A 13,157-nucleotide genomic window follows, 5' to 3' on the forward strand; every position below is an offset into this window, starting at 1 on the left:
ATAGCAACTGCATTTGTCGCATAATCATAGCTGCGTTGGTTGTGCAACACGATCAGCGACAGCGGTAGTCTTAAGTGATCCCTTTTTCAGACCCACCAAAACACTCTTTGCTGTGAGTTACACCCCATTCTAATCTTTTCACACAAAGACAGCTCACATTAACCTTAATTGAGAAGTCATATTCCTCTGCAGAGAAAAAATTAGCCTGCAAAATATTCAGCGAATTCTTATCTTAATTTCGAACACGCAAACTTAAGCGGTCGAAATCGGGGAGAAATCAGGCTTTTAGGGAGTCAAGCCAACCTTTTCGGTCGAGCCCTCCCAACCAGTTTTAGAAAGCAGCTCCCATGGTACCTTTCAAAAAACCCACAGCTCACTCCAAACCACTCAAAAGTTAAATTTCTCACATCTTTCTCGTGCTTTCAAATTATCCAAGTGTACCTCTTGCCGTTCACTAGTGGGATCTTGGAAAATGTTGCGAATGGGACATTCATGCGATTGTGAACTTTTTGCGTTCAATAGGATTGAGAAGGGTGAGGCGGTTATCGCTGGAAAAAAAATTGCCATAACAGTGCTACCAATCCCAGTCAATATCTAAATGAGCAAGAGCTTTATCTGCCCAAGACAGTTAGGTTATACCGAGCTAAAAACGAAGAATGATACGGGAACGATTTGCGGGAACGAACGTCAAAGAAGCAGCTCAGAAACGGGGGTACCAAAATGGCACGCCTCTCTCTTCTTTCCAACTTGCTTCGGGTATTCCGGTACCAGAAAAACCAAAACAGGCACCACCGAGATTCGAACTCGGGATCTCCTGTTTACTAGACAGGCGCTTTAACCAACTAAGCCATGGCGCCACGAGAACATTGGCCTCTAACACTTTATTGGTTATAGTATGACCACAGTTAGACTGGCTGCAACCGCTGTTTTTATTTTAATACAATGGGGGGAAGAATCATAATGAAAAGGGTATGTTGAGAGGATGGGGAACAAACCAGACAACAAATAGCAATGACCTTGGTTTATGCTCAGCTGGCTTTGCTTCAACAAATGACATCTCGCCCTTACATGACGATTTCACAAGTGGGCTTGACGTTATTTACCCGAATTCTGAGAATTTTTGTTGGTCGAAACGAGCTTGCCAAACCACAATTTGACCCCCCCCCCCCCCCCTCCCGGAAGTGCTGGTCACTTTTGGAGGCGTTGGACGCATCCCCGGATAATACCCAGAACCGTGACGTCATCAAATATCATTATTTCCAAGGACATTACGTAATATGGGATTTCCGTCTACATAAGCTTTCAGAAAAATATGACTAAGTCTAAAATTTTCCATCTATCTTTTAAAATTTAGTATAATTAATTAAATTCAATCAATGGACTGGTCTTTTAATGCGTCAAATTATGAGTGTGAACTGATACTACTTTTCTCTTTTGGCGTATAAATATCCGTGTCAAATAGAGAGACAAATATGTTTACCATAAAGCTTCTCTCTAAAGGTGTTATTCAGCACAAATTTTGAAATACTGCCATTTTCAAATATAAGAAAACAATCAAGCGTGTCTGAACTAAATATTCTGAACTTTCATTTTAGCAAGATCCCAAGAATAATACACAGGTGGGGGGTGCACTTTATTACCCTCTAGAACGTTCGATCTTTCCGGTGAGTTCCTCCGCGCGACGGGCAGGTCCGGTGAGGCACGGAGCTAAATCTCTCATTTCCGTTGATTCTGTGTGCCATTCGGAGGCCAACAGCTCGGTTTTACGGATTTACGTAATTTTGAAGATTTTTGGAAGATAGCTTCGTGCCCGGTACCATACTTGGTGAGTACATGGCCGTTCTTGTCATGGCTCTGGGGCCGGTAGCTTGCCGCAATCGACCTGCCTGTGGTTTGGGTCTTCCGTTGCAAGCTTTTGGAGTGATGAACAATCGGAGGGGCATCGTGCGTGGTATATTATCACTTTTGGATCATGTAGGGATTTGTGGACGCTTTTTGGAGTCGACAACTGATGGTACGGCTGTTGCAAACGATGTAAGGGATTGCAGTTCTTTCTATAGCTTTGGGCGCAAGTGACTGACATCGGCGCGTCCGGAAACTTAGTTCGTCATCTTTCTTTAGCTTTGTGTGCACATCTAATGGTCTGAGGGCTAGGTGTCCGCCTGCTACAGCGCTAGCTGGGTACCACCTGCTGTAGCTGTGCATGGCCATCAAGTTATTGGCTGCCCCTTAATTGTATAGGCTGGGTCCAGGATTGGCCTTGAGTAGTCTGCTGGTGTGGTTTGAAATGTACAGATGACTGGACATGTGGGCCCATTGCGGTATCAGGGGGGAGACCCTGCATATCCTCGCATGTCTCCCTCAATGGAATCTAGTTTGAAACCCAATCATCATTGGCAAGTACTCCAGACATTTTCAGGATGTCTTTACATCCATGTACATTAACATTATGATGTTTTTTAAATGTTTTTTACAATATGCATATCAGCTGGTCAGTTCATTTCATCTGCCATGTAGTGGGCAGTGTGCCTGGCCCATGTTGGTGACACCCCAGTGCTTCCTGGACTGACTGGCTGAAGCTCTGCCCATTGCCATAATAACCCATTTTGGAAAGTGTCACATGTGCCTGTCAAGAAAGTAAGGAATATTTTGTGCTTCAAAATATATTATAAATATGACAAAAGTATGTTATATAAGCTCAAGATTGCATAGGAAATGACTGCATTGAGTTGTGTGCACCAGCAGTATATTTCATTCTAAGCATAATTAACATGATGTCATGGTATCAGTTAAGTTCAAACCCTATGCATCTTCATAAATTGCTGGTCATGCTTCATTACTCATGAATTGGGATCAATATTAAAGCATGAAGTAAAGCTTCAGTGGTACCATGTCATAGGAACTTAGTGCAAGGAGTGAACAAATGTTATATGTCTTCTTACCATTTCATTTTTCATCCTATAACCCAAGGCATGATCATGATGGGCCTTCTTGTATAACACTAAAGCAAGGTGTGTTCAGCTTCTTCAGCACCCATATGGGAACCAGGGTTTGAGACCAGGCTTTGCCATAGCCCTAACCAGTAAAATGACCACTGCATTTGCAGATGTTCCTTAAAAATGGGCATGACAGAGTGTATCATGCTCCCTTGAAGAAGTAAGGATAGAGATATAGAACATTCATCATGACCCATCAATCAACATAAATAAGCTTGCTTCTCCTTTATCTGGTTACCAGGCTTTGAATCTGTATAAGAAGCTGATGGCTGGAAAGTGTGAGTTGTCTGGTAGGGTCAATCCATAGGCGTGAACGGATTGTTTACCATCCGTGGATGCCTTTCAATACATACAGCTCTGGTGATAACAGTAATTTAAGTGAAGTGTTGGTATATTTTATCAGTTTGTAATAAATAATATGCATATTTATGAAATATGATAGTGTGGGTATAAGTGTAGGATATAATTGTAGCAAATACTTCTATTAATTTAATGATATGAATAGAAATGTGTACATACAGTCCCTAATATCCTCCATTTTTCTTTCTTCTCCTTAGCACAGTAGCATTAGTAGCACAGTACATTAGTAGCATTTGTTACCTTAGCACAGTTGTATGAGTTTGTTAAGCATGGGAGTCTGTGCTGTGGTCCGCAGCTTGTGGGGGGGGGGGGGCGTGTCCAGGCATGCTGCCATGGGTGGGCTGGCTGTGACGTGCTGTACTGCAGCTCTTTGGGCCAGCCAGTCCAAGGTCATTGCTCATGGGTGGTCTCCCCCCCCCCCCCCCCCAGTTGGCCTGGGCTTGTGATGTAGTCCCTGCTGGTGCTGCATGCCACATGCCGCCGTGTCCCGTCCCGCAGGCGCAGGGGCCGTCGGGACTCAGCTGGCATCTGATAGTGAAGTTCATGTGCCACTAAATGGACGTATGATGTGAAGACATGTTTTTTACTGTCATGTCAGCGCAGACTACTTTGTGCTTAGTCAATGAACTCATGGAGTCAATGTGGGTGGTAAGAATTAAGAGAAGATGACTCAATTGGGCTGATCAGAACTAAGAGAAAATGACAGGGATTTTGGGGGGGAGGCATTGCCACCAAAGACAGCTGGTGGATAAATAAAAACAGTGTGTTTGCAGACAAAATGTTGATTGTTTGCTGATATAGTATTTCATGCTTATATGTATCACAAAAATGATAGGATGAGTCGGACATTTGATTGTCAGCAATTTTTCATTTTTGGGAATAGGAATAGAAGTATAATTGCTGTTACGAAGTTGTGGATGGAAACGGATCCCTTGGTTTTGGAGGGGTCATTTAGCATTTGTTTTATACCGAATACAGAGGTGTTTTGTGCGTGTTGGTGCATTTCATCTTATATGGCATAGCTGTAATTTTAAGCCAAGGTCCTTTGTAGGCAGCTTTGTCATGACTTGAAGGCAAGTTGTGTGACTGAAAAGGGCCATTTCTCACTGGTTATGGGGTGGGTCAGTAATCATTAGGTGTGATGAGACATTGTATTTCTTTTTCCAGGCGCAAAATAACTAGAACCTGTGTACCTGACGCTGGCAAGTGAGCTTTTTCACGCAACCTACAACCAAAGGAACTCACCATGTAAGTCAATTTAGTTAGAAGTGTTGTTTGTTCCAGCCATTTTCATTTGTATTGCAGTGCATTCTTTACTACACAGCTGAACTGCCATGGTTGGGCAAGGAGCTGGCTGTTTAGTCCGTACTCCTAATCAACTGTGGCAACAAGAATCAGCCCAGGAAGATCCCAGACTGTGCAGTGTTAACAGTACTGATTCATGCCCTGGTCACACCTATGACTCTTGTACCCAACCTGTGTCTTACAAGAAATGTTATCAGTGTATGGTATTTTGCAGCATGTGGTGGTTGGCTGTAGACCATGGCAGATGTGAGTGGCAATAATCTTGGTGTGTTGATTGCGGCTTGTGAGCTCACCTTGCCACCACCCCTCACCACCTGCCCTGCCCTGCTGCTGCCAGGTACGGAGGCAGCAGCTTCGGCAGTAGCTTCGGCGGCGGCTTCGGCGGCGGCTTCGGCGGAGGCCGCATGAAGAGCAGCCAGCCCGGCGGCAACCTTCGCCGGCCGGACTGGGCCACCATCAAGCTGACGCCCATCCAGAAGGACTTCTACCAGCCGCTGCCGCAGGTGCTGGCCCGCGGACAGTCCGAGATCGAGGCGTACCGCATCAGCAAGGAGGTGACGGTGCGCGGCTCGGTGGTGCCGGCGCCCATGCTGGAGTTCAGTGACTGCACCATGCCTGACTACATCCTCAACACTATCAAGTGAGTGGCGCGGCGACGGCCGTGGCATTGCCAGCCACGGCAGTCGGGTTTTTGCGGTCAGATGTTAATTTTGTGGATGGGGTAGGTATTTGACTGGGAGAGTGAGTCATTGCAGGGCATGCAATTGAGGGGAGCATATGATCTCTGTTGGATTACTGACTGAATGCACCTTTGGTGCAGCTGTCATCTCCAGTGTTTGATGGTAGTCAGGAGACATTTTGGTGCCATGGTTGGGCAAGGAGCTGGCTTCCTAGTCTGTACTCCTAATCAACTGTGGCAACACGAATCAGCCCAGGAAGATCCCAGACTGTGCAGTGTTAACAGTACTGATTCATGCCCTGGACACACCTACTGCTCATGCCACACAATACTTGAACAGTTGTGATCAATGCAGGTCAGCTACACCAGCCAGCCATTGCATGGCGGTGCAGCAGCATGTGTGTGTGTGTGTGTGTGTGTGTGTGTGTGTGTGTGTGTGTGTGTGTGTGTGTTTATATGTGTGTTGCACCACGTCCGCACTGCAGCCCAGTCACATTCCATGTGGATGTATTTGTATTGTTTTAGGCTTCCTTCCTTTCATTCTGCGAAAATAATGAACAGGGTCACCTGCCAGAGTATGGCAGTAACCCGTAACCTATTGGTAACAAACCTAATCATTGTGATCCTGCTGCGCCTTGCAGGAAGAACGGCTTCACGAACCCGACACCAATCCAGGCTCAGGGCTGGCCGATCGCCCTCTCTGGCAAGGACATGGTGGGCATCGCCCAGACAGGCTCGGGCAAGACGCTCGGCTACATGCTGCCAGCCATCATCCACATCAACCACCAGGTGAGTGGCTGCCACGGACGCTGTGAACTCACGCCGGGTCGGTCAGTGGCGGCGAGGGCCGCAGGGCATGACTAGTTGAGATTCTGACGTCCCCTCCTGTTGAGGTGGCTACCCGCAGCGCTCGTCACGAGCGTGTCGCGCCCCACTAACGCTCCCCGTTCCCCGCCCCGTCAGGACTACCTGCGGCCGGGCGACGGCCCCATCGCGCTGGTGCTGGCGCCCACCCGCGAGCTGGCCCAGCAGATCTCCGAGGTGGCTAACGAGTTCGGCCGCAGCTCCAAGCTGCGCCACACGTGCGTCTACGGCGGCGCGCCCAAGGGCGGCCAGGTGAGTGTCGGCGGCGCCAGCCCAGTGCCCCGAGTCCAAGAGCCCCGAGTCCCGAGCACAGAGTCACCCGCGCGGCGACACCGGCTGGCCGCCGGGTGCTAAGTTGTTCGAACAGCGACACGCGCCGTTAGACACCCCGGCCGCCTGGCACGGCGCCCGGGGTCACCACTGTTGCGCAACACTCACTCGGTGGTCTCCGCGCTGGGCGGGTGGTGTTTGTGATGCGCCAGCTGCCAGTCTGCTGCTGGTCTTTGCCGTCGTCTCCTGTGGACACCTCTCGGCTCCGGCTGGCTGAGTGTGACTTCGCCCACCGTACGGTCCGTCTTGCGCCGGCTGACCGGTGACCGGTGTGCGGCAGCTGCGTGACCTGGAGCGCGGCGTCGAGATCGTGATCGCCACGCCCGGCCGGCTGATCGACTTCCTGGAGATGGGCAAGACCAACCTGCGGCGCACCACCTACCTGGTGCTGGACGAGGCCGACCGCATGCTCGACATGGGCTTCGAGCCGCAGATCCGCAAGATCGTGGAGCAGATCCGGCCCGACCGGCAGACGCTCATGTGGAGCGCCACCTGGCCCAAGGAGGTGAGCTGGCGCCGGACGCGCCGTGGCCGGCTGACGGCCGACCCATGTATAGGCCAGGTGGATTGGTGGTAAAACGGTCGCAGTGGCCAGTTGCCATCTGTTACAGTGTCTGGCTGCATCGAGAGAGTAGGAAAATTTCTAGCTACAGCTCCCTATCATGCTGCTGTTTTGCTGCATTGGTTGTAAAAGTGACCACAGGTAATATGTGTTATGCCATGGTTGGGCAAGGAGCTGGCTTCCTAGTCTGTACTCCTAATCAACCGTGGCAACATAAATCAGCCCAGGAAGATCCCAGACTGTGCAGTGTTAACAGTACTGATTCATGCCCTGGACACAGACGTGTTTGGTATGTAGTGGGGAACAGCCACGCATCCATCTTGACCATTGGGAGTGTGTGCTGCGTGATGTCTCCAGGTTAGGTAAGACAGCAGATGGATGCAGTGGCAATGGTGGCCTGACCAGTGTGCCGCGCCGCAGGTGCGCCGGCTGGCCGAGGAGTTCCTGGTGGACTACACCCAGCTCAACGTGGGCTCGCTCGACCTCTCCGCCAACCACAACATCCTGCAGATCGTGGACGTCTGCGAGAGCCACGAGAAATTCCAGAAGTGAGTCGCTGCTGCTGCCGCCCATCTGTCGCGAGTGTGGAGGCTGCGCTTCTCTGCGCGCTGCCATGAGATGCGATGTACCACGTCTGGTTTGGGGCGTTACGTCCGTCCTCGGGTGCGGCGTCTGGCGCCAGTCCCGTGCCCCGTGTCCCGAGTCCCGAGTCCCGAGTCCCGAGTCCCGAGTCCCGAGCACAGAGTCACCCGCGCGGCGACACCGGCTGGCCGCCGGGTGCTAAGTTGTTCGAACAGCGACACGCGCCGTTAGACACCCCGGCCGCCTGGCACGGCGCCCGGGGTCACCACTGATGCGCCACATTCGCTTCTGATAGTATGTCGCTTGCGTAGGCCGTGCCACAATGGAGCAAGGAGTTGACATGAAGCTTAATGAAAATGCATTCAACAAAGTCAGACACGCTTCTTGCGGGTATCAGACGTCAGGTGTCCGGTGAGATGTCCCATACCTGTGTGGTGCGGGCTGTTGGTTCCTCTGCTACTTTCTGACACTGCCCTCTGTCGCTGGCAGGTTGTTCCGCCTACTGGAGGAGATCATGGCTGAGAAGGAGAACAAGACCATCATCTTCACGGAGACGAAGCGCGGCTCTGATGAGCTGACGCGCCAGATGCGGCGCGAGGGCTGGCCTGGCATGTGCATCCACGGCGACAAGACGCAGCAGGAGCGCGACTGGGTGCTGCGCGAGTTCCGCAGCGGCCGCTCCCCCATCCTGGTGGCCACGGACGTGGCCGCCCGTGGGCTCGGTAAGTGACGCGGCGGGCGGCGGGCTGGCCAGCCGGCGACGGGGGAGGGAGGGAGGGGCGCCCGGCGGCCTCGGCCCAGGTCAGTGGCGGCGGCGACGGCGGCGCGGGCAGCAAGGAGACGCGACGGGACGCAGGCGCTCGGCCGGGACTCGGCCAGTCACAGGCGGTACCAGCCGCGCAGCACTCTGTAGCGTAATGCGACGGACAGGCACCAGGCGCGCCGTCTCGCCTCGCTCGCCTTGGGGCGGGCGGACGGACGCGCGCGCGCTCTGACCGCCGGCCGGCACACGCCATCGGCGCGTGCGTACCGGGCCGGCCGCTGCGGGCGCGGGCTCTCCGATGGCGCCCGTGTCAGTGGCAGTGCCTCGCTCTGTCCCCGTGCTGTGGCGGCGGCGGCTGCTCCGGCTGGCCGCCGCCGCCCTTGTGAGTGTGTGGCCCGCCGGGCCGTGACTGTGGGCCGAGCTCAGGTGCCGTGCGCTGTTGCGTGTCTCCTTGTGGGCGGCGTGCGGCGGCTCGGTGTAACGGGCCGGCGCGTGCCGTCTGCCGCTGTGTTGCAGAGACTGGCGGCCGCCGCGGCGTCCCGGCTCGCGGCCGTGCTGACGGCCTCACGGAGCCGGTACGTACCGCGGCGGCTCTGGAGCCCCGCAGAGCCGGCTCGGGCCGACGCCAGCCAGCTCCGGGGCTAGGGCCAGGCTGGCACGCGGCGGGAGCTCGGTGGGCAAGCTGCCCAGCTGGGTAGCGGGGAGCCGGGTATGCGTCGTAAATTTCTTGTCAGACTAGTAGTTCGGGACGAGGGCACCACCAAACGGCATCAGCTGTGGACTCTCCGGACAAATCAGCCGTCGTCGAAAGCTCAGCGTACCGTGGACCGGCCTTCAAGCCTGCCGGAAATCAGAGGCTCCAGACTCCCAATCCGGCGTGGGGATCCTTGATCTGTACTTTCCCCGCCCGCCACATGACCGCGCAGTCGAGGCACCCGAAAACCCGCTTTCCCCGCCCACCACGTAACGTACGAGAGGTCGCGGACGAGGCTTAGCGATGGGCGGCACGTCAGCCATCGGCGAGGCCGTGGCGTCCGGCCGCGGTCCGGCTGGACGGCGCGGCGCACGCTCCGCACGCGCACTCCGCCGACGCCCCGGTGAGTGGAGGTGTGCCGCGTGACGTGACGCCACGCGACGCCGCGTAACGTAACGTAACGCAGCGCGGGCGGCACTGCTGCCGCCATGTGGTCGCTCGCTTGCTGGGAGAAGCGGCGGCGCCGGCGGCCCGCCGTCGTCGTTGCGCGAGCGGCTGCCGCTAGTGGCGTCCGACCCCGGGGCCCTGAGTCCGGGGCCCGACCTCGCGGCGTCGCGGCCGCTCCGTGCTGGCGGCGGCGGGCGCGCCGGCGGCGGCTGCGTCACGGCGTGAGACTAACCGCCGACCCGTGCGCGTGCGCTGCCCGCCTGACCTCTGACCCCGACCGCGCGCAGACGTGACTGACGTCAAGTTCGTCATCAACTTCGACTACCCGAACAACTCTGAGGACTACATCCACCGCATCGGGCGCACCGGGCGCAGCAACAACAGCGGCACGGCCTACACCTTCTTCACGCCCGAGAACGGCGCCAAGGCGCGGGACCTGGTGTCGGTGCTGCGCGAGGCGAACCAGGTGGTGAACCCCAAGCTGCTGGAGCTGGAGAACTCGTCCCGCGGCTACGGCGGACGCAGTAAGTAGGCAGCACTGGCGGGGGCAAGGGTGTGCACGTGTCTGTGACAGCTCTCTATGGCTGTAACTGATGGAATTTGCGTGGCTTCTCGGGCGGCTGAGTTCTTCATTCGAGCTATAAGACAGAAGTGGTAGCCTTATTCCTCGGAGAAAACCCAGGATACTGGAGAATAGTTTTTGTATGAGGAATAAGGCTATTAGTATTTACCTTCGTGTTATCCATATAATGTTCTTCACACATGTACTTAACATCGTATTTTATTCGAGTTTTATAGGTATATGTTTCTTTGAAGTCGCCTCTAGGCCCGCCCCCCCCCCCCCCCCCCACCACTGCATATTGGTAGGTGCGACAGATTCATCATTCTCACGCCGCGCCGCTGGCCTAGTTCGCGGCGTATTCAGGAATCTGAGAGTATGGCGGCCCGACCGGACGCGGCGCCCGCGTGCTGCTGCTGCGCTAGCGAGCCGTCCGGCGGCCTACACTGCCCCTCCCCCCCCCCCCCTCCCTTCCCTGGCCTTCCCCCGCGGCCGGTGCCAGCTGGAGTCTGACGTGTGTGTGTCCGTTACAGGCCGGTACGGCGGCGGCGGACGGCGGTCGGGCGGCGGCGGCCGCGGCTTCGGCGGCGGACGGTGGTGAGCCCTATGCGGCCTAGGGTAGACATTCAATGTTTAATTTCACTTCATCTCATTTAGTGTTGCCACGCGCGCGCCGCCCCGTCTCGTGCTCGGGCCGGGTGTGCGCCGCCCGCGGCAGGAGCGGCCCGCACATTCCACACTGGGAGCCGCCGGGCCGCCGACACGTCCCTGCAGAGGCCGCGGCGCCGGTCCCGGTCCCGGTCCCCCTCTCTCTGTCTCAGGCTCTGACTGCTGTAGTTGTAGCCCCGCCCGCCACCGCGCCGCGCCGCGCCTCGCGCGGTGCAATGCTGCTGGGTGTCGCCAGAGCGCCGTCTGGGCTCTAAGAGCCGCCGGCCGGCGTACCTGAGTCGGTGTCTGCCAGGTGACGTCAAGAGACGCGCAAGCCTCCGTAGTGGAGTCGCCCACATCATTAGAGAACGTGCCGTGTCACAGCGTGCCGCCAGCGTCCAACACGACTTGACGGAAGAACCGGGACGTCCGCTCTGGATGTGAACGTTGTATTTAATGTCGACCAGTCAACGTCTCAACACTGCTTGAACTGTGAACAACAAAGATGTCCGTACTAGGAAACACGCTGTATTACCAGTCGAGAGCGCTGAAGGCTGCTGAAGATGTCAACTGACGCACCCGTACTGGAAATACACGCTCTTTAAACGACTTGTGTTTAATGAAATTCAGGAAAGCAGTTGCCGAGAAATTTAAGTAGATAAGGTGCGGACATTTGGAGTGATGTGCAGCTGCGATTCGCCCTCCAAAGGCTCACCGGCATTTTGGTGGGTTTCTCGCTCCGCTTTACCGCGGTTTGCGTGTTGACCTTGAAAGGCATTCCTCGCAGCACGTCTTGCCGGTTGAGCCAGTATCGAGTCTGCCCGCATGGGTCGCGTGTGGCCGGCAGCTGTCCGGCCCAGTCTCTCGGCTTCCTTTGCCGGCCTCTACGTTCCACAAGGTGTCAGAGCAGGGCACATCTGCACGCGCCGTGCCGCTGGCATCACGCCTCCGCCCGCTCCGGCTTCCACGGCTCACCGGCCGCCGGGGTTTCCCAGTGGGCGGGCGGGGCCGCCGGCGCTCTCCGAGTGCAGCCGTCCCTTGTGGGAGCGGCGCCGCCCTCTGCCTCGGGTAAACGTGACGGTTCCCTTGCTAGTGTGACACCGGATCACCGGACTGGGCTCGGCTCAATCCAGCGGCACGCACACCATCATTCTACAACCGGCGCTGCGCGCGTCTCCCGCGCAGCTCGGACTGGTCTTGTACTGAAATTACGATGTCGGAGGATCGACGTCCGCTCCAACTGTTTTCATGTAAATTTAAATTTAAATTTCCATGTAAATTTATGACGCGAAGTTGCAGAGATTTGTGTCTCGACAAAAACTCCGGAAGCGGCAATCATTCGTTGCTAAAACGCACGTTTCTAGGATGCGTGACAGGCGACCCACTCGCGCTGGTATTGGAACGGCCAGAGGGGGATCGGTACTCGTCCGGGTTAAAGCCAGCCCGCCTCGCCCTCACCGCACTAAGCACCGCCGTCAGATATATATGTATATTTGGATCGACGTGGCTCCCGCAAACGTTTCTAAACCGTCTTCAGAACGGGCCACTGAAAGACGTCCATGTTGTGCCGGGCCCCAGAGCGCCGGGAGCACCTCGGTGCCGCTGCACCGGCTACAGGCCAGCGGGCCGTGTCTCTGCACACGGCGGCGAATATGGCGAGAACGGTATCTCCGCGACGCCACCACAACCGCTCCACCGGCCGTGCGTCAACACAGCAGCGAGTCGCAGCGGACACTAAGCGATGAGGTCTTGCGGCGAAGCCCGCCCGCGTGCCAGCATACAGGGAATGTGGGACGGGCTACGGTCGAGTACGGCGCCTCTGGTCGCATCAACCTCGCGCCAAACTCGCAGAGGACTCGAGATCCAGCCAGCGGAGCGCACAGGACAGCGGCAAACCCAGCTGGCACAGTAAGCAGACCGCACGACAGCACACAGACCGGGGACAGGCGGCTGCAATGTCTGCAAAAGCCGCGTTAGCGTCAATCGCACGCGTTCGTCGGCCGCGGGTCGTACTCGGTCAAACATCATACAGCACAGCAACCACGATAAACAGCCCCTGCAATCCAATGCTAGCCAGACATGTCATGCTTTCTTCGGCCATGCGGTCTGATGAGCTAACTCCGAATCCACGTCTCAGCGTACACATCCACGCCAAATATACCGGGGCGAGAGGAAGCTCAGAACAGTCACGCGCCAGTTTCGCCCAATTTCTCCCGAACGGAGGCGCCCACGCGTCCTTGAGACCAGCGGAGGCGCGCCACCAATGACCTTGGCCCGGTTACGATATGGCGCGCCATACACAAGCGGAGCGGAGGCGCTCTCGCCTGCGCAGATCCCCGTCGAGGTCGCGCTGTTTCTGCGCCAGATC

At 55.8% G+C, this 13,157-nt stretch overlaps 1 protein-coding gene and 1 non-coding gene across 2 annotated transcripts; one reads left to right on the forward strand and one right to left on the reverse strand.

Annotated features, from left to right (window-relative positions):
* Positions 1 to 783: 783 nt before the first annotated feature.
* TRNAT-AGU (transfer RNA threonine (anticodon AGU)) lies at positions 784 to 857 on the reverse strand. Its single transcript has one exon. It is a non-coding gene; the product is annotated as a tRNA-Thr (tRNA).
* An 806-nt stretch (positions 858 to 1,663) lies between these two features.
* Positions 1,664 to 11,398, forward strand: LOC119090920 (putative ATP-dependent RNA helicase DDX5). Its single transcript, XM_037213647.1, has 10 exons — positions 1,664 to 1,825; positions 4,524 to 4,604; positions 4,999 to 5,301; positions 5,982 to 6,129; positions 6,304 to 6,456; positions 6,815 to 7,039; positions 7,517 to 7,644; positions 8,168 to 8,400; positions 9,870 to 10,106; positions 10,675 to 11,398. Coding segments are annotated over exons 2-10 (1,497 nt in total). The 5' UTR covers positions 1,664 to 1,825; positions 4,524 to 4,602; the 3' UTR covers positions 10,743 to 11,398.
* Positions 11,399 to 13,157: the final 1,759 nt, after the last annotated feature.

The sequence above is a fragment of the Pollicipes pollicipes genome, unplaced genomic scaffold (genome assembly GCF_011947565.3).
Source record: "Pollicipes pollicipes isolate AB1234 unplaced genomic scaffold, Ppol_2.1 Scaffold_3216;HRSCAF=3773_pilon_pilon_pilon, whole genome shotgun sequence".
NCBI lineage: Eukaryota > Metazoa > Arthropoda > Thecostraca > Pollicipedomorpha > Pollicipedidae > Pollicipes > Pollicipes pollicipes.